Source organism: Trachinotus anak, unplaced genomic scaffold (genome assembly GCF_046630095.1).
Source record: "Trachinotus anak isolate AG129_WGS33_773 ecotype Australia unplaced genomic scaffold, CSIRO_AGI_Tana_v1 ptg000049l, whole genome shotgun sequence".
NCBI classification, from domain to species: domain Eukaryota; kingdom Metazoa; phylum Chordata; class Actinopteri; order Carangiformes; family Carangidae; genus Trachinotus; species Trachinotus anak.
Genome location: NW_027273900.1, coordinates 1 through 20000, shown reverse-complemented (window position 1 = coordinate 20000; position 20000 = coordinate 1). Strand labels below are relative to the sequence as shown.

Here is a 20000-nt window from a genome sequence, read left to right as displayed (position 1 = left end):
GAGGAGACCCACGCCATCCATCTCCATGGTTTGAGTGTGTCTTCGTCCAAAGGAGCAACTTCTCAACAAAAAACAAATTTGTGAGGTGGGACTCCGTCTCATTCTGCCGTCATTTCTCTGTGAATATTTATCATTGTTATTTCATTTCTAAATAATAATATTCATCTGAGTATGAGGAGTTATTCTGAGCGGTGTCAGACAGTTTGGCTCCAATTCTGACCTCAGAGACTGACAGACAGTGACAGGCTGCAGTGGTGTGTGAGCGACCTGACGGAGGAGGAGGAGGAGGAGGAGGAGGAGGAGGAGGAGGACGTTAAACACTGAGGAGATACAACATGTGCGTTCACAGATCACTTGAACTCTGACGGATTTTGTGTGACAAACGGACGAGCCACACTGGATGTCACAATGTATCTGTGAGTATTCAAGATTATTTAAAGTTGTATTTTATTTTACATAACTCGTGTTTTATTTCATGAGTGGTTCGTAGCCTTTAACAATTATTTTAAATAAGATTGATGATCGTCCAACAGAAGTTTTTGTCATATGTGCCACATGTTATTTACAGTTTACACTGTTTTGTAAATTCAGTCAAATGTTGCAGTGATGTATATAATTCTGTTGATTATAAAAATGTGGTGATTTATTGGTGAATTGATGAAGATAAAAAATTAATAAAAAGTCATGTTGGCTTATTAAATGGATTAACTCAAAAACTATAAACTGAATTTTATTTTTTGATACAGTTAATAAACAGCATATTGTGCTTTATGAGGCAAAAACAAATACATGAACTCAACTAAAAGAAAATTATTTTGGATAAATATATCAAATCTAGTGCACTTAAACACTTAATTATTAATAATTATTGAAGAATACTTTATTGTTAGGATAAAGGTTCTTCACACTTATCAAAAATATTTCATGTGAGTAACTGATATAAACAATTATGCAGCTTGTGCAGAAATGTGCGCGTTAAACTGAGGCAGTAAATGATCTGTTATCGATACTGCGACAGAATTTATGGATCATCACTGTTTAGTTTCTTAGCTGTCGCGCTAAAACAGGTAAAATTTTGTGCAGCACAAATAATTCTACAATGATGAGCATTTCAAACTGAAACCTTTAAACCTTCGTTTGCAACTGTTTGCTTCTCTAAAGGTTCTTCATCAAGATATTTAAATATAAAGCTGTTTTTAAAAAAACCTACTTATGAATGTCCCTACTCATCACTGTGAAAAATGGAACTGTCCAAAAATAAAGTCATGACCACTAGAAAAGACAAAACAGGAACGACTATGATTGCAAAACCTGAGAAATCATACGAGTTTTACGCCTTGCAGAGCAGAGTGCAAACACAAGTAGAGTACAACAGCGACTATCCAGCATTTTCACATCCCATCAAAATGAGATGAATCTGTAAATTTCCATGCACTGAATTCAGATTTCAACTGCAGACCAGCGTCCACGGAGGACACATCACATTGTAGTACAAGCTCTTGTGGTACTTATGTGCACACTTTGACCTTTGAGCACATTTTCACATCTTTTGCCTTCATGAAATGTACACCAAAAATATATATCCTGAGTGTGTTTTTTTTCTTTCTTTTTCTTTTGTTCAACAGACTCTTTGATATCAATCCAATCTTCACCGGTCTGGGACGTTTTGAATGCTTAAAAGGATTTTGACTCACATCCTCAAAATACACTCAGACAGACATATAGACAGACAAACTCATTAAGAGCAGCCACTGGAGACTAATTCAAAATGCAGAATCTGCAGCTCAGGATGTTCTGGGAGAAAAATACAGACATCAGGTCCAAATGAGACCACGAAAACCTCCTCAGCTCCACGCTGCACCCGGAGACGATACCACTACAGTGGCCCTTCATGCATGAATGCAACATTCAAGAAATGACCACATTTTGTTCCATTTGCACCTTCTGTAATGTGCAAGTGAGGGAATGAACACACTCATGTTTAATCATCCTGCAGATACAGCTACAGTCAGACAGCAGCCAGCAGAGGAGGGACAGACGGGTAGCAGGGCTGGATCAGACGGCAGCTGTAGCTCCATCCAAGGCGCACGTGATCTGGACCGACGGCTTGAAAACTCACATGCTGACCCTGGTACCAATAAGAGCAACTGATGGATTTCATTTTTACTGAGGTAGAGCAGAAAAAATATTGTAAAATCTGCAGGAAAGTGGAACAAAGGAAGAGGAAATAAAGTGTTATCTGTTGCCTTTATGGAAAAGACCCATAGACTTGGCTAGGAGAGGTTTAAAGGTCTCAGTGAGCAGCTGCAGCTGCTACACATGAACATGTTGGTGACTCTCACACACATGTAAAGACGCCACAGGGACAAGACGCACTGACACACACACACACACACACACACACACACTGGGCAGCTGAGGAACAAGAGCTCAGAGACTTCACCACCATGATGGAAAAGCTGAACCCCACCAGCCCACCTGCCTCACCCCCCGACCTACCTCGCCGTTCCTCCTCATCTTCCTGCGCCTCCTCCCCAACCTGTGCATCCGTGGAGCAGCACAGCCCCCCCCAGAACCAGACTTTAGCTTCCTCGGACGCCATCCGCAGCTCACATCCTGCTAACAAGGCAGGACACAAGGGACACACGGACGTCCCCACCGCTGACTCGATTCAGTCCTCCGTCACCACAACGACGGAGTTAACCAATCACCGCGCAGGTAAAGCTGCTGAGCCCATTGTCATGGAGACTGAGCAAGAGCAGGAGGAGAAGCCAGGAGGACCCACCAGCACCACGGCCCCCGCCCCTTCTGCCAACAGGTCCCCCACTCTCTCCTCTCCACCTCCGCTCCTCCCGGCACCAGCCAAGACCTCCCCGTGTCCTGTCCCACCTCCAACCTCCACCTCGTCTTTCCCCACATCCTCATCATCCTCTCCTCTTCCTCCCCACATTCCAGTCATCAGCCTCGGTCACAGCAAGCCCCCCCTGCCGCTCCCCAACACCCCTTTGACTGCCCTCCATCCCATTCCCAGCCTCCTACATGGGCCCCATGGGGACATTCGCCGTAGTCAGCTGACCTGTTTGCCTGTGGCGAGTCCCGGAGGCCCCGGACTCTCTGCAGGTCCTGGAGGCCCTTCAGCTCCCTCCCCGGGGCCCCTGTTGCCTCAGCAGTACCTGCCTGCACACCCCTTCTTCCCCAGGTGAGATGTGGCTTTTTTTTAATCCATGTTTACAGTGTTTCCAGAATATTTACCGATGATCTCTTGAAAATTTGCAGTTTACACTTAAACCACTTATCACACTGCGTATCAGGGGGAGGGCAGCGTGACCTCCCCCTCCCTGATTGTTTCATCTAAATAGTTTTGGAGGCCTAAAGAGATTGAATCTATTTCATAAAAAAGAGCAAAATGATTAGTGAAACATCAGAGAAAATTATTATATTTTTAATGTTTCTTATCCAGTGAATCATGTTGAGAGTAAAGGGAGGGGCTCTGACCCCAGCAGTGGGAACCACAACACTAGCAGATAATACTGATGGTGTTTTCCATGACAGTGTGTTAACTCATGTTGTTAATGACCAGTCAGATAACTTCAGCTCCCTGTCCTGCAGCGCATAAAATCATAAATGAGTCGCACTCGTTCACCTCAACACAAACAGATGTGCGACACTAAACTAGAAGATTTACTGCGATGCGGCTTCCTGACGATGATGCTGCTTCGTTGGTCACAATGCCGAGTTTCTGTTTCATATGAAACCTCAACTGCTGGGATTTCATGACTTCCCATTATGATTAACAGCGACTGGGCTGCACAGTTATGTGAAATTGACAGCAGGATGTGTGCTGTTATAAAGCGACCTCACATTTCTCAAGCTAAATTTACTCATCAGAACATTTGGTTACTGAGCATGAAGTTGCATTATTTAATGTTTTTTTTTTGTGTATTTAGTATCAAAAACCTTTCAACATATATACACCCAGTTTTAATTGCAGCTAAATATAGTTGTTGAACTGACAAAAGGCAACAGACCAACACTCTGAAAGCTCTTTTTAGGCTTCAGGAACTGGCAACACATAGCTTACCCTCATGAAGACAGGCATTCGTTTGCGGACATTATCTAAGCCCTCCTACTGTTCATCTATTCTCACCTCCAAAAAGGATTTTCCACACTGTTTCTTTCTGTAACAGGAGCAGCAGCTATATTTAAAAAAGGACTTTTTTCTCTGTGGTGATATCTATGGCTTCCCCATCTGTCATGGAGGTCTGGGAATAAGATTCCCTCTGCACTTCTCTCTGGTTTGTTTGTAGCAGGAAGCATTGATCTATCTCACCCCCCTGAAGAAGAATCAGCTCGTAACCAGGCTTAATGAAACTGTGCTAAAACTCTGCATGCACTCTCAATCAATGCCAGCGACATAATCACACCTCAGTTAGTGGCTTCCACCGTCTTCTTCCTTTCTCCGTCTCTCTAAGATCTCTCTCTCTCTCTGTTTGGTGTTATTTCACATCCTCGCATGGCCGAGCATGTTTATAAGCTGTTTTTATTTTTAGCTTTTTTTAGGTTTGATGTGCATGTAATTACAAAAATGTCCCATTTTCACACACTGTGCTGCTTTTATCTCCAGTTCGTACCTGGGTCCCTCAGGAGGAAACTATGGAGTCATCAACACCAGCCGGATCAAGAGAAGACCCTCGACACACTTTGACATGGAGATCAATGAATGTGAGTTTACTCTGCAGTAAAAAACGGAGTCACACAGTGAAATCAGTGCAGCCACAGTTTCTGTAGTTTGCATGTTTGAAGGTGTGTTGGTGGAACTGTTGCCCACGGTGCAGGGACTGAAGTGTAATATTTAAAGTGAGTTTGCGTTTCCTGCATTTTTCTCACTGTCATTGAGCCCTGTGAGAAAAAACACTAACAACGTGTTTGGTCATCTCTCAACACTTTTCTACTTCCCCACCATGTCTGTGGCTTTCAGCGCTGGGACCGCTGGTTTCTGCTGAAGTTGTACATTTTAAAAATCTAATCTGAAATTTACACTTAAACATACAAATAAAGTTTCTTATTAACCTGTCCATATTATGGTTTTTATCTAATACATGTCATGATCAAATTAACCAGGCAGTGGCACGGCTGCACAGGCAAAATACACCTGAAACCTTGTCAGTACAGAGAGCCAGAGTTAGCATTAGCACAACCACTAACACTGTGTCAGCCACTGCCAGTTACAAGCTAACAAACAACATAAACAAATAAAAGATGCTAACTATGCTAACGGTTCTGATCCGTCTGCTAGTCTCTGCTTCTGGTCTCAACAGACTCCTCATCTGAGTCTGGGTTTGACGATGTCTGGAGAGAAATAAAGAATTCCCTAAAACATCTGGGAACTGTAGTTTTTAGCAAACATTACTCAAACAGGAGTAAAAGTGAATGTTGTTCGAGTCTATTTTAAGCAGTGGATTAATACATATATGGTACTGACTGAGTATTTACAGCAGCTGTCAGTGAACAGTGTGTGGGACTGACTCAAAATAAACATGTTGATGATCGTGATGGAACCTGATGCACCACTGTGGCTCAGTGTTATAGTACATGTTATTACATACGATATCAGGCACAAGCAACTTGTTAAAAGTTTAGGATCAAGTTAATATTTTTCTGCTTCACAGGGATTTATTGAGATTAAAATATATAGAATGTAAAATATATAATGTATATTAATTTATCCTCTAAGGCCGTGCTCACACACACAGTGTTTATGTGTGTCCAACAGGCCCCCCTCAGAAACTCGCTCGCCGTGTCTTCACCAACAGCCGTGAGCGCTGGCGACAGCAGAACGTGAACGGCGCTTTCTCTGAGCTCAGAAAACTCATCCCCACTCACCCACCTGACAAGAAGCTCAGCAAGAACGAAATCCTTCGCCTCGCTGTGAAGTACATCAACTTCTTGGTCACTTTGCTTAATGACCAGGCACAGGACAAGAGCAGGGACTCGGCCGAGGACGAGGCTGAGGATGAGGGTACCGCAGCCGGGACGGACGCTAATAAACAGAACCCTCTTTTTCAGTCCCACGCTGCCGCCGTGCCATCTTCAGCCGCCATGGCGACAGCCCACAGAGACAGAGACTCAACTGACTCCGTCATCGCCCTGGCTAATTCCCCAGCAACGTCAAGTTGCTATGGTGACACAGACAGTGAGGAAAGCTTCGGGGCCAAGACCTCTTTGGTGACCCAAGGCATTCTGGGGAAGGTCAAGGGTCAGATGAGGATGGTGGCAGCCACAAATGATGAGCGGTGACACCACAGAGAAGCGAACAGAGAGGTGTGCAGCCACCGGGAATTTAAATATCAGACTGATGGACGAGACAGGAAGCGTTTCAGGAGCCAGAGCGGTTCTGGCCTCGGTCGCTCGGAGCTGGAGGATCAACTCCCACAGTGTGAATCAGTAGGAGACGGATACTTGGTGTCGTTGTAACTGTCTCTGTGTCTTTTGTGACTGAATGTGAGCCTCTGAGTTTTTAAGTAAAATACTGAAATATGCTCTGGGGCCGGTTGACAGGCCTCAAACATTTCACAACTCGTGTTTTTTCAGAATAAGAGCACAGCATTCTTTTGTTAAACATCACTCTATTTAAATCCATAACATCCTGGAAATCTAATTGTATTGTCTCCGGCTGATATGGACAAAAATCGAATAATTCTTTCTCTGTCAGAAAATTCAGGCTCTTGGACTCCCTCTCTGTAGGCGCACAAAAATGTAAAGAGGATTAAAAATCAAATTTTGAAATGCAGCCTCAGAAGTTTACATGTAAATAATCAGCATTTCCCCAGAACACGTGTGATACCTGGATAAGTGTCAGTTTTTAATGTTCCTGCTGTTCTCGCTGTCGAGGCCGATGGTCCCACCCTGATGTTGTGACACACTTGTACCAGACAGAAATAAAGTGTGTTTTACTTTGCTGTTCCTTATTTGACATCCTCTTATTGCGCTCCAAAGACTTTGCTCTTTGTCAGCACGATTTCTCAACACATCCAAATGTTTTGCTGGTTTCAGTTTAGGGAACAATCATCTGAGCTCAAAGCGTTTGGTGATCTCTAGTCTCAGTGTGAGATGATCTCAGTAATGAAAATGTAATGCTGTTAGGATTAGGATTTAATTTAATTTAATCTTTGAATGGTCATTTTTTCCAATAATATGCACAGAAGTTGTGTTCATGTGTTCATGTGTTCATGTGTTCATAGCTCCACACAACAAATTTGTCAGCACATATTGTCTGGGCTGAACAGTCAAAGCCAAACTTGTTTGTTTGTGGTGTCCACCAGCCTGACAGATTGACAACACTACTTTTAGGAAGGAAGCCGTAAACAACACCAGCTAAAAAAAAATAAAATAGTGGGTGATGTGACAATTTAAAGCCGGATAAAACTGTTCGCTGGCATTTCTGTCACGATCCCAGCTCTGGAAAAAAAACGTCATCTCATGAACTGTAACAGTTTTCCAGGCAGCAGGTTTGTGGAGGAATGTGTTGTACATGTTTTTGATGTGTTTGTGCAAAGTGTGTGTGTGTGTGTCTGTGTGTGTGTGTGTCTGTGTTTGTGCAAAGTGTGTGTGTGTGTGTGTGTGTATATGTGTGCGTGTCTGTGTAGTATAGAATTAGCAAAACACTGATGCAACAGCAACAATTGCAAGTGTGTGGTTGTGTGTGAGGAAGGTTGGGGTGGATGTGGGATGCGGTCAGAGATGAGGTTCAGCGTGGTGGGGGCTGCACGAGGGGAAAATTTGGGGCGTAAACTGCAGCTGTGCGATGGTGCTGGTGTGTCTTTGCCTGCATGCTTGGCTCTATCAAGTGGCCAGGAAACGCCTACAGTTAGTGCTGTCTCATTGACGGCCAACGAGTTTCCTGGAGAAGGAGTGGTGGTGGTGGTGGTGGTGTGTGTGTTTTTGGACTTGTGGGGTGGCAGGCCCTGCATGGAAGAAGGGAGTGTGGAAAAACAGAAAGAGAAAACAGTCACCAGGATGCTCTGGGAACCCTATACACCCGGTTTCAGGACCACACAACAGGAAGGTCTGCTTTCACAACACTGCTATGGCTGCGTCTGCCAGGCCGACCCCCCCCCCCCCCCCCCCCCGTTTCACTCTGAAACCACTCAGATGGTACAAATGGTGGCAGGGGTCACACAATTTACTGCAACAGTACGAACTAAAGTTTTTAACAAGTTGTTTGTAGCAGCACAACTGACAAACGTCACAAAAGGTGTGAGGAGAAATAATAAATACGTTTTCACAGCAGAGATTTTGATTCTTCATAGAAGGAAAAGCAAAGGTGTGACTAATAACATGAATAATAGCTCTGTTATATTCAAGTTTCCCAGTGAGCCAACATGCACCAGACCAGGGCCCTGAACCTGACGCAGCTAAATGGAATTCAGCCATTATTCATTTTCTTATTTACACCTGTTCTTCTTCTTCTGCAGCTTCTGTGAAAAAAGCATGTGAACTTTCTGCAGTCATTCCACCTCTAACATTTGCTCCATGTTCTACTCATATCTCCAAACAAACCATATCTACTGTATCTTTATTTATGTCCGATTATCCGTTTTAATCTGATGTGAAGGTTTAGCTGTAAACCCCCCCCCCCTTTTTTTTTTAACTCTCTTTAGATTTTGTCACTGAAATTATTTGTCCTACATGTAAATTGTGTGTAGATCTGCAGTGTCATATTAAATATTGCTGTGATGCAAAATATTGGTGAAAATGAAACCTTATAAGATGAGGTGATAATGCCGGGGTGTGAACCTTCTCCCCGCCGAGCAGGGTGATGCTGGCTGGGCTGGGGCTCAGAGATAATGGCCATGACTCCACCCCTTCTCCACCAACCCTCTGTTGTGCCCCTCTTGCCATCAGAGCTACCCCCCCCACCCACACACACACACACACACACACAAAAATACCAGTAGCTCTACTTCACCGGTCATATACAGACTGAACCTTATGAGGAGCGATAATGTCAGACACAGCTTTGTAACCCAGAGGGGTCCAGGAAGCTGTGAATAGCGAAAATATTTATGAAATATTAACAACTATATTTAATATTTGTAAAACAGATTGCACTTGAAACAAAATGTGTGTGGAACCAAAAAACACACAACAGACATTAAAGCAGAAACTTTAGAATGAATGTTTTTAATGAAGCACTAAAGAAGATTAAAGTATCAGAGGGATGAGCTGAGTGACTGATGTACTGCACAGTGTACTGCATGTACTGCATGTACTGCATGTACTGTATGTACTGTATGTATAATATCACTTCCTGACAGAAAATGTAATTTAAATTCACCTTGAATCTACAGCTCACACACAAGTGATAGACAGGAAATAACATATTCTTGGTTAAAGATTTTGCAAAAATAATAACTGCATTATCACAGTATCTTAAAATAACTACATTATTATCTTCTTGGAGAATGTGACACATCTTGGACTCTGTGAGAGAAAAGCACCTAAATATGTTTCATGTCTAACAAGTCCAAGTTAATCCAAGTTCATTCTGCCCAAATCTAGAAATGTATTTTCATATATGTTGCTTCTTTACTGAGTGTAGCTGATATTCATCAGGTCACAAACACCACCTTCATTAACTAGTGGAATGAAACTGAAGCTGAGAATCATCTTCTCTATAAAATCAGAGGAAATAAAGGAACAAAGACCAACAATCACCAAGCTGTCAAAATAAAAGCAAAATCTATTTCACTCTGAAGATGCGGATTCATAAAAGATTTTACATTTGTGATGAGGCTGCTCCTGCTCTGTTCAGTCGCTCATTCACTTTTCAGAACTTTCTCTCCTCGTCTCACCCGTGAGTCCAAACTGTGGCTCGCTCTTTTCTCCACTTCTTTTGCGGCTTCATTCGTCTTTTCTAACGTGTTTCTGTTGCTGAGTTTTCGTCTGCCCACTTCAGTTACAGCAGATCCAGCCGCTGCCCCGACCACTCCGCCGACAACACCCCCGAAAAACACACCGAGAAGCAGACCCAACAGAGCCCCCCCGATGACGACCTTGGGCACCTGTTTAGCGGTATTTGCCATTTTCTCCCACGCTGAGCTCTCAGACACCATTTTGGCCCCTGCTTTGGCCCCAGAGCCGACCTTCTCCCACACCGGACTCTGTGCCACCTTCTTTGCTCCAGCACCAATCCCAGCTCCAACTCGCACAGAACTGTCAGCCACCAGTTTAGCTCCACTCTTGGCCCCTGATCCGACTTTTCCCCACATTGGACTCTGCGCCAAATTCTTTGCCCCGGCTCCAATCCCAGCTCCGACACGCAGGGATCCGTCTGCCACTAGTTTGGCCCCCGAACCCACTTTTCCCCACACGGGACTTGCTGCTGCTGCTCTTGCTCCAGATCCTACCCACGCAGACCCGTCCACCACCACCTTGGGAACTCTACTTCCTACTAGTTTGGACACATGTCCGGCACCATCTCCCACCTTACCCCACAATGAACTATCAGCCACCATCTTCTGGACGTTCTGTGCTCCACTGCCGACTGTCCCCCACACCGGGCTGCTCCTCACCTTCTTCGCTCCCTCTCCGACCCACACTGAGCTGTCTGCCAACAGTTTGGGGAACATTTTTGCACTAGACTCCATTTTCTCCCTGATGGAACGAAGGAGTGAAGGGGACAAGCTGGGAAGCGTAACAGGAGGAATGCTCTCAATATTCATGGTGCTTACACTCATCTCTGCCTCATCCCTCGTTTTCTCAATCTCATCCTCTCTCACTTCCTCTTCTGCCTCAGCCACAGGCTGCATGTAGGGATAGAGCCCCCGCCTCTCGGAGCTGAGCTGTCCAACGTCTCCTTGTTTTTCTTGCTCAGGCTTTTTGCCTCTTTTCTCTCTTGCTATCTCCAGCTGTCTCTGCCTCACTCTGTTCTCTGCCTCCTGAAAAGCAGGACAAGAATAACACTGCCCTCCCGCCTCCTTCACTGTCTGCTCCACCTTCTCCAGCAGCTCCACCACATTCCTCCTCTCCCTCCCACCATCTCCACTCTCCATCACATGAAACCTGTCCCGGCACTTCTCCACAAGTTTCAACAGATCCCCCCGCTGACCAGCTACGTACGCCTCCACACTGTCGTTTCCTGCGTTCCCGCTCGCCCTCAGCCGGTCTGCGTGAGTGAAGAGGACCAGAGTGTATCTCTGGACCGCTTCTGGGCCAAAAACAGTTTCCAGAGCTCTGAGCGCCTGCAGCTCCATCTTCGCAGGCTGGTCTAAGGGCACGCACAGGAGGAAGGCGTGGGGGCCAGGACTGGACAGAGCGACGCAGGAGGAGATATGAGCTCGCACCTCATCTGGAGTGTGCTCTGAGTTGAACCAGTCTGGCGTATCCACCACCGCCACCTGCAGGAGACAGAGGCACAGAGTCAAATGATGGGAAACCTGCCAGACTCTATTGTTTCATGACACAGAACAAGAAGAGAGAAGAGACAGAGCAGAGTTTGGCCCATGGTGGAATCAGTGAAAGGAAAATTAACACGTAAGGAAACAACTCGGTGACTTTTGCAACACTCACCCTTCTTCCTTCAACCAGTGCTCTCTTCTTCTCACACGCCTGAGTGATGGCAGTGAGGCTGTCCGGGCGGGACGCAAACTCTTCCTCCCCCAGGATGTTGTTGCCAGCCGCACTCTTCCCTGCTCCGGATCGGCCCAGAAGCACCAGACGCAGCTCTGACGAGGCTGAGGAGGCTGAGGGGGATGAGGGGAATGAGGAAGGAGAGGTGTTGGCAGAGGCTGAAGAGGAGGCAGAGGAGGAGAAGGGGAACGAGGACGGAGAGGCAGCGAAGACTGGCGAGGAGGGGGAGGAGGAGAAGACGGGCGACTGAGGAGAAGAAGTTGGAGACGCCTCAGGTGATCGCTTTTCAAAGCTGTTGATTCTGTGATGAACTGAAAACAATCAGGTGACATCAGAGTTTAATATGGAAATAAAACATTTAATGATTATAACATCAAACATCTTACAAGTGAAGTGTTTTAATGTGAGACGCTGAGAACCTGTGACTTACAAGTAGTCGTCAGTTTGGGAGCTGACTGAACCTCGGACATTTGTGAGAGAATGGCTCCATCTACAGAGGAGAAACAGTCACATGAGCTCTGCACCTTCTTCTTCTTCTTGTACAAGATGTTGTGATGCAGAACAAAAGTGGATCCACCGACATTTACCTGCATTTAGTCTGAAACTGGGCGTCCTCTTCACCTGGCTGTGATCATGTGACTGTGGCTCTGCTGCTGGAGATGAATGAAGCCCATTGGACACCTGACTCACACCCACTCTTCCCTCCATCTCGTCCCTCTCTTGTTGCCTCCTCCTCTCCGAGGAGGCGCTGTGCTCCTCTGCTCTGTCGATGCTCCTGCGTGTTTCTGTGTTCGTGATGCGCGTTGATGCCGTTTCTCTTCTTTCTTCCTTCTGAGCTCTGAAACTCTCCATAAGCTCTCGTTTTCTCTCTCTCACTCGTTTTTCCAGCTCTCTCTCCTGGACTGTTTTCATGTGGTATATTCCATGTTGCTGCACCATATTGTCCACCTGTTACACAAATGGCAAACAATAAAAACAATTCAAATGTCACATTCTGTAACTCCTGCACTGTGGGACCCATTCCCATGTGTAATTAATCTGTAATCATTGTTACTCAAACCGGTCCTGACTCTCACACCTGGCTGGGTGTGAAACAGGGTGTTGCTGCGGAAACTGCAGCAAGCAACTGCAACACAGGCTCTGTATGATAAAACTGAACTGGTACAAAGTGCTGCAGGTCCAAGTGTTACACACAGAAACTGATCAAACTGTGAGATGATCATGGAACCAGAGATGTTCTGTCAGTGGGTCCTGTTGGCTCTTACCTTCTCCAGCAGCTCCCGGACCTGCTCCCTGTCCTGTCGCTGACGATTGTTGATGACATGGTACCTCCCCCCACAGCGCTCAATTATCTGCCTCAGGCCTGGGTGTTCTTTCTGCAAGTATTCCTGTGGGAAAACATTTCAGATATGTATCTATACAACGATCAGAGTGTGTTTAAATGGACGCCTCTCTCCTGTTTCTAAAACCAGCAGCTGATGAGTCCAAACTGGACTGAACAAATGATGAGGAATCACTGAAGAGGTGTGAAGCTGGAGTCCGTCTGAATTACCTCCCCATCAAAGAAAGGGTTAAGTGATGTAATATTCTCACAGTGCACTGATCCAGCAGTAAGATTTACCAAAAGGTACATTTCTGTCCTGTTACTGCACAGAACCAAAATGTAGATGAAGTACTAGAATAAACTAAAACATATATAATGAACCTGAGAGAGGGCGGGTGTAGACTTCATTACCTCCACTGTTCTTCCCATCAGGTAGTCCCCGCAGGTCAGCAGCACCACGGTGTGGTCCAGCACCTCCTCCCCAAACACCTCCTCCAGCTCTGCAGGGACACGTCCCTCCATCTGGGACACAACAGGAAGAGGACAAGACAAATCATTGTATAATATTCTATATTATATAAATTCACTGTGAACTATTGATAACGTGATAGAAATCATTGATGTTTCATGCTGGATACTTTCTGTTAATGAAGTGTGATGAATCAAACCTTCTGATCTTCAAACATGAATGAAGACACATTAGAAAACGTGTCTTCTAGAATGTGACTTTTAAAGTGATGTCATTCTGAAGAGTTGTCATCAATAATTACACAAGCTGGTGAAATAAAAAACACAACTGAAGCAGCAAAGACTAAAACCAACCTCTGTGAACTGGTTCACTGGCACCAGCAGTAAAATACCGTGTGCACCTGGTGCTACCAGAGTCATCGCTCTCTCCGTCTCCTTCCTGACATTGTCCTCCATCTTGCCCCCGCTCCAGTACCATCTCGGCGCCTCCACCAGGGTCACGCTCCTGCCCTCAGAGAAGTCCTGTCGCAGCTGGCAGGTCCTGGAGGCGCTGGGAGAGATGGGGGCCAGCTGGCCCAGGATCGTGTCCGCTGATGACGTCTTGCCACATCCGAGGTTCCCCAAAAGAACAAGCCTCAGCTCCGGGAGCGAGGAGCTGTGGTGGCTCCCTCTCAAGTGTTCACTCATGGCTGAAAGTGGAGAAAGGACGAGGAACAGGTCAAATGTGCTGAGTCAGACCTAAAGGTTACTCTAAATATTTGGCAGGAAGCTGCTCAAACTAATCGAAAGCACGGGCGTGTTGTGAGAATTCGTGTTCATACATGTGGCTTTAGTCACATCTGAGAACTCACTCAGGTAAAACTGAAAAACTGGAGCTGGTCAGGATGAGGAGGAGGTGCTTCATCCAGTCTGATACTTGATACTTTGATGAATATTTGTTTTGTGATGATAGAAACCCGTCCTCTCTGAGCTGAGTGTGTTGGTGTCCCACAGTTTAAAGATCAGTCCTCTCCTTTAGTTTTCTCGTCCCTCTCACCTGTCGTGCAGGTGAGCAGGACTCAGATGATTGATAACAGCTGTGCTCTCGCTCAGGAAATCTTTCATTTTACTGGAACCTTTCTTACATTTCTCACTGCATGAGTGTTCGTGATCCGCCACACCTCGCCCGTCCTGTCCGACTACATTCTCCCTGGAATTTTTTTATTTGGAATGATATGCAAACAAAAAAAAACACACATCTACCTACAAAATGAGCAGAAAAATAAAGTCCCAACATATGGCACTGTAAGTTCACTGATACTATAAAACACTGCAGTATTTCATTTACACCGCAGACATTTAGCTCCTAAGTGAAACAGAAACTTAAACCAGTGCTGAAAATAAAGACTTTTAACACTGACAGCCACCGGCTCAGACCAACAGACAGCTGGTGTAAATATTCTGCTGCATATGTGGGTAGATTCTTGTGACTAAATAAGAATATGCTTATGCTTATAACTGATAGTTTACTGCTGAACTTACTGGTAACTAGACCCAAACCAAAGAAACAGACTTACTCAGCTGTGTGAGGTCTCTGGGGTCGTGTTCATGTATCGTCTTCCCGCTGCTGTTTGCCCCGTTGAATTACGTCTCATCCAGACAACTTCAGAACATGTCGGCTCTCAGTCGACACTAAGAGCTGCTGCAGGTGAGGTTCAGTCTCAGGGAACCACCTGTCTCACCACTCCTAACTCTAAACACATGCACACACCAACACACTCGTACGTATATATTTTCGTGCACAACAGGTTTCTTTGTTTGCAGGCTGCTAAACATTCCAAGATGGGGTGGAGGAGGAGTATCCCGGGGCACATGTGAATCATTCTACCTTAGTTTTATCTGCCACACCCACGAGGTTGTCAAAACACCTGGATGTCTGTCAGATAAACTGTCCTTCCGGGTTTTCAGTCACTGAGGTGAGTAGCTGGTAAAATATGCCTGTAGATATTCTGATGAGCTGCAGCTGGACCGACAACAGTTGACTAAACAGTTCAGTCAAGTTCCTAAATACTTTAGAAAACCTGTCTTAAGATTTAACTGTTCAAAGTCTGAGACTTTTGGATTATCAATAAAGTGTTTTTAAAATTAATTGATAATTAAAGCAATATTACAGACAGATAATCAACCCCATTGTAAGATTTGCTTCACAGATAAATTTCACATGTAATGATGAAAATTTTGAAAACACTGAGTCATACACGGTTGATCTGGGCTTGTTGGAGAAATGAATTAGTTCATTAGTTCTTTCTGCAGCTCCACTGTTACGTTACAGTGAGTCAGCTGATCCATACTTTAGTATTCTGAGTCATAATCACACTGTGGAAACTGTATTAACATCATATTCAGGTATAAATCTATGAGAATGTTTATCAGTGATTCTAATGAGGAAAAGCTGCATAAATTAGTGATCAAATATCTTTTAATTAACCAACAATACAAAAGCATAAACACTTGTAATTACCACAAAAATAAAGTGTAAAGTGCAAACTAATTATTTTATAACAAAACTTGTTTGATTATTTTCTATATGTAAACTAACCTAAAGAACATACAGTCAGTGGGTTCTTCATCATCATCATCATCATCATTCACAGCCCAGGCATCACATAAGAGATGTTTTCCAGAGTTGAGGCCTAAAAAAGAAACAAGAATAAAAACTGAGTTTCCTACTTCAGCAATAAAACACTGTGTGTGTGTGTGTGTGTGTGTGTGTGTGTCTCACCTGTGTGTGCTGTGTGCAGCTCCTGAGCTCTGGTATCTGTGCAGTGAGGCAGATCAGAGGAGCCAGAGAACAGAGCAGAGAGTCGAGGAGCAGAGACAAGCTCCTGGACACACAAACTCTTTTCTGCAGAGACGACAACAGATTCAGTCAATACGCTGCAGGTTGTCCAGAGGCTGAATGAAACGTGTCCCTCTGGTCCTGTGCTTCTTTACACTGTGGTCCTGTGGTCTGATTTGTGCTGTACGTGAACTAAGTGTTGTCAGATTCACACCTAAAACAAGATCCTGCAAAAGTAGAAGCTGAATTTGAACTTTTATCTTCTAATGTACAAACTTTCTATCTATTTCTAATTAGTTTGATGCTCTGGTATATTTTTCAGCTCCAGGATGAAAACTGCCATTTATTGTTTAAATCAGCTCATGTATTGTTCCAACATCATCTCGCTCATCCTGGATTTTCATCCCTGATATTCCACAGGCCTGTAGTTTTACTTTAGTTGGGATAATGTTGGATTCCTGGTACACTGTGCTGAATTCACTCGTCTCTATCTGATGTATTTGCTCAGTCACTGCCCCAAACACAACATGTGTCAGTTTAAAAGAGAAAGATGAAAAACAATTACACTGTGGGTTCATGAAGCAACGCTTAGAGTTACATCGTAAAGTGAAAGATTCAAAGTGTGACTCTCCTGAATCTACTTACATCTGTCTCCTGAAGATGATGTCCAATCAGAGACAAGGATTCCCCCAGCAGGTGCAGGTGAGCTGCAGCACTGACAGGATCGCTGTCAGAGCAGCCGGGACTCTCGGATGAGGATCTGATTGTGTCCCAGGCTGAGCCAGCGGCACTGCACATGGAACCAGAGGGGCTGCAGGAGTCAGGCATGGGGCCACACACTGCTGGATTAACTTCCCCAGATTTTAACAGACAAGACCTGTGGGTCGGTGGAGTGACAGGAGTGGTGACGTGTGTGGGAACGCTGCAGGCTGCTGTGCTGATCTGCTCATCGGGACAGACTGAGTCCTCCAGCGTGGAGCGAGCCTGGGAGACACACAAGGCAGAGCGAGGATGAGCAGTGAGGGTGGAGGACCAGGAAGAAGGTTCAGTGCTGCTCTCTGCTGTGCAACAGGAGTTCAACATGTTGTTGTGAATATCCTGGGAGACAGTTCATACATGGGACATGAGAGTGGAGAGGGAGGGGTGAGCTCACAGGTGGATCCTGTAAATCCTGAGCAATGAAGAGGGTTTGTATTCTTGATGATCACATTTTTATTGATTCACCTACAGTATAAAAACATAATTACTCCCATTTTCTTCTCTCACCTCCTCCCCTCCTCCTCCTCCTCTCTCTCCCCATCTGGCAGACAGGAAGCCTGAGGACTCTGATGCATTAACTTCAGGCTCAGCTCCTCTATTACCTGCAGTTAAACAGATCATTGTGAGACAACAGAAGGTGTCCTTAATTAAAACCTTCATGTTTTTAGGTATGATTCACAAGATGAGAAAAACCTGACATTACACACGTTATTTTATCTGCAGGTTATTAGGAAAATTACATTAACTGTGATAAAAGATTTTGTCTGTAATGTGCCACGAGTTCATGTCTGTTTCACAATGTTTTCTCATTATAAATGAGACACTGTTGTTACATGAATGAGCTGTTTTTAATAAAATAGTTACATAAACACACACACACACACACACACACACACACACGTGTAAGTTTACTCCTTACCAAACTGTGGTCTCATCTTGCTGAAGGAGCCTTTTGGTTCCTGAAAAAGTTGAATAATAACCCGTCACGTTAAAGTAAATATATCATGATACAGTCATGGTTTTAAAATACATTTATGATAAATTCATATGCAATAACAAAATCTCAGAGAGCAAGAATCAGTGCACTGAGTTATTCACACCTTCCAGTGAACTTTGTGACAGTTTTATAGACAGCAGAGATGAAGCAGCGTGGACCAGACCGCAGAGTACGAGTTCACACAACCATAAACTTGCAAAAGCCACAAAGCAGCACAGTTCAAAGTTGAAACCTCTGCAGGAAAGGGGGGAAACAACTCTGCCACTGCAGCAGAACATATTATCGATGTCAGTGCATCAGTAAGTGAGACTCTGTGTCTCATTCAGTTTCAGCTGAAAGATAATTTCACCCTGTGAGGCCTTTTGGTGTCGTGTTCCTCAGCATCTGACTCAGGTTCCTCCAGGTCGTCCACATCCATCTCAAAGTGTCTGTCAGAGCTTTTCTTCTCTCTCTCTAGTGGCGTCCACTCACTCGGCCTCTTCCCCATCCATCTACAGCAGAGAGGGGTTCAAACAGCAGCAACACTGAGGAACAGAAGGAAAGAATGAGCTCCAGCTGACACTAAGTGGAGCTGCAGCCCTGATTGTGTGTTGCTTCAAAAATAATTTATTTAAAGTACAACTCCAAAATGTATATTATTTTGATGCTATGTGTAATTTTAGTATATGTTGTTAATTATTTAAATGGAGGTTAACAGAATGTATTCTGCTAAAGGTGCAGGAGTTTAACCTGGCACCTGGGCCAGTGAATGAATCATTACCCATCAGTATCAGCTGACTTCACAGTCCGACTGTGGTTTGCCACTGCAAGCAAAAAGGAGAGGAAACAGATAAAGGTGCAGTGTTGCCAGATTAGACGGTTATGTGCCCCAGCCTCTCTTCGATTGGGCAGATATTTATCGTGTGGATTCCTTTCTGTGCCATTAAGGTGACCTCCACGTGAAAGGCTGGGTTATATTTCACAGGTTTTCAAACTGTTGGAGAGTTGCAGCAGGGTGCAGAGGGAGACACGAGGTGTGAGGTGAAAGGACAGGTGTGTGCAGGTGTTCTAAAACAACCTGAAGTAAACTAGGTACTGTAGCTTGACTCACTTATCACAGCAGCAGTGACAAAGAGCCCATGGACCAACCCTTAGCCCCAATATCCGAGTCATAACTCAGTGAAATCCAGACACAGAGACAGGATGTAGATAAGCTTAGATTCGATGAGGCCGACGCTTTCCAGTGGTGTCTTCATCTCTGATGTCTTCGTCCATAAATGCACTTAAATCATAGGGAAAAAGACGCTTCAGAACTTGCCTGAGAACCATCAGGTTTTTAAGTTTTCTCCAGTATCAAGGTAACACAGTGAAAATAATCTGTACACCCGGTGGCTCACTGCAGACAGGAAGCACGAACGGTTCATTCGGCGTATTCATTTTCCAAAATGCAAATGAATATAAACGACGAGTGAACTGCTGTTTGTCAGATAAATGTCTGATATCTGCGGCTCAGTCTGTGACCCTGGGCCCTGGACCAACCGGCTGCTGCCGCCGCCATGCTGCAGGCTCCAGCCGCCATGCTGCAGGCTCCAGCCGCCATGCTCCATGCTCCAGGCTCCAGGCTCCAGCCGCCATGCTTCAGGCTTCAGGCTCCAGCCGCCATGCTTCAGGCTTCAGGCTCCAGCCGCCATGCTCCAGGCTCCAGCCGCCATGCTCCAGGCTCCAGCCGCCATGCTGCAGGCTCCAGCCGCCATGCTGCAGGCTCCAGCCGCCATGCTTCAGGCTCCAGGCTGCAGGCTCCAGCCGCCATGCTTCAGGCTCCAGGCTCCAGCCGCCATGCTCCATGCTTCAGGCTTCAGGCTCCAGCCGCCATGCTTCAGGCTCCAGGCTCCAGCCGCCATGCTCCAGGCTTCAGGCTCCAGGCTTCAGGCTCCAGCCTCCAGCCGCCATGCTGCAGGCTCCAGCCGCCATGCTTCAGGCTCCAGCCGCCATGCTCCAGGCTCCAGCCGCCATGCTTCAGGCTC

The 20000-nt window shown here is 45.3% G+C and overlaps 3 protein-coding genes across 14 annotated transcripts in view; 1 reads left to right on the top strand and 2 right to left on the bottom strand.

Annotated features, from left to right (window-relative positions):
• lyl1 (LYL1 basic helix-loop-helix family member) overlaps positions 1 to 6963 on the top strand; it is a 7228-nt gene extending 265 nt beyond the window's left edge. Inside the window, exons 1-5 of one of the 7 annotated variants that reach the window (XM_071473293.1) lie at positions 1 to 85; positions 226 to 416; positions 1626 to 3199; positions 4625 to 4722; positions 5735 to 6963. The exon at positions 1 to 85 is cut by the window's left edge and continues 265 nt beyond it. In XM_071473293.1, the coding sequence (XP_071329394.1) occupies positions 2448 to 3199; positions 4625 to 4722; positions 5735 to 6297 (1413 nt within the window). In that variant the 5' untranslated portion in view covers positions 1 to 85; positions 226 to 416; positions 1626 to 2447 and the 3' untranslated portion in view covers positions 6298 to 6963. Of the gene's footprint in view, positions 417 to 1343; positions 1505 to 1625; positions 3200 to 4624; positions 4723 to 5734 lie in introns of all 7 variants that reach the window. The other 6 variants (XM_071473294.1, XM_071473297.1, XM_071473298.1 and 3 more) reach the window with 6 other exon arrangements.
• A 2199-nt stretch (positions 6964 to 9162) lies between these two features.
• LOC139615388 (GTPase IMAP family member 8-like) lies at positions 9163 to 15120 on the bottom strand. Of its 2 annotated transcripts, none has more exons than XM_071473291.1 (8): positions 14980 to 15120; positions 13778 to 14112; positions 13367 to 13477; positions 12897 to 13019; positions 12219 to 12579; positions 12062 to 12121; positions 11572 to 11942; positions 9163 to 11399 (listed from the first exon to the last, which is right to left on the bottom strand). In XM_071473291.1, the coding sequence occupies exons 2-8, from the start codon at positions 14108 to 14110 to the stop codon at positions 9819 to 9821; spliced, it is 2940 nt and encodes a 979-aa protein (XP_071329392.1). In that variant the 5' UTR covers positions 14111 to 14112; positions 14980 to 15120; the 3' UTR covers positions 9163 to 9818. The 2 variants fall into 2 exon arrangements, with proteins under 2 accessions (XP_071329392.1, XP_071329393.1); XM_071473292.1 differs by lacking the exon at positions 14980 to 15120 and adding an exon at positions 14275 to 14910.
• Positions 15020 to 19994, bottom strand: LOC139615390 (uncharacterized). 5 transcript variants are annotated; one of them, XM_071473302.1, is made up of 8 exons: positions 19088 to 19994; positions 18347 to 18488; positions 17920 to 17959; positions 17508 to 17602; positions 16887 to 17225; positions 16185 to 16307; positions 16002 to 16095; positions 15020 to 15155 (listed from the first exon to the last, which is right to left on the bottom strand). In XM_071473302.1, the coding sequence occupies exons 1-7, from the start codon at positions 19147 to 19149 to the stop codon at positions 16051 to 16053; spliced, it is 846 nt and encodes a 281-aa protein (XP_071329403.1). In that variant the 5' UTR covers positions 19150 to 19994; the 3' UTR covers positions 15020 to 15155; positions 16002 to 16050. The 5 variants fall into 5 exon arrangements, with proteins under 5 accessions (XP_071329403.1, XP_071329404.1, XP_071329406.1 ...); XM_071473303.1 differs by lacking the exon at positions 15020 to 15155 and adding an exon at positions 18758 to 18800 and having other exon boundaries at positions 15495 to 16095; XM_071473305.1 differs by lacking the exon at positions 15020 to 15155 and having other exon boundaries at positions 15495 to 16095; positions 18347 to 18521; positions 18758 to 19994.
• Positions 19995 to 20000: the final 6 nt, after the last annotated feature.

Excerpts from the sequence above, each read along its gene's own strand:
- LOC139615388 (XM_071473291.1), bottom strand. The coding sequence starts at position 14,110 with ATGAGTGAACACTTGAGAGGGAGCCACCACAGCTCCTCGCTCCCGGAG. Across the intron at positions 12,122-12,218 it reads CAGTTTCAGACTAAATGCAG|ATGGAGCCATTCTCTCACAA; the intron begins GTAAATGTCGGT and ends TCTCCTCTGTAG. Across the intron at positions 11,400-11,571 it reads CACTGGTTGAAGGAAGAAGG|GTGGCGGTGGTGGATACGCC; the intron begins GTGAGTGTTGCA and ends TGTCTCCTGCAG.
- LOC139615390 (XM_071473302.1), bottom strand. The coding sequence starts at position 19,149 with ATGACTCGGATATTGGGGCTAAGGGTTGGTCCATGGGCTCTTTGTCAC. Across the intron at positions 16,308-16,886 it reads ATCATCTTCAGGAGACAGAT|AAAAGAGTTTGTGTGTCCAG; the intron begins GTAAGTAGATTC and ends TCGTCTCTGCAG. Across the intron at positions 16,096-16,184 it reads GCTGCACACAGCACACACAG|GCCTCAACTCTGGAAAACAT; the intron begins GTGAGACACACA and ends TTTCTTTTTTAG.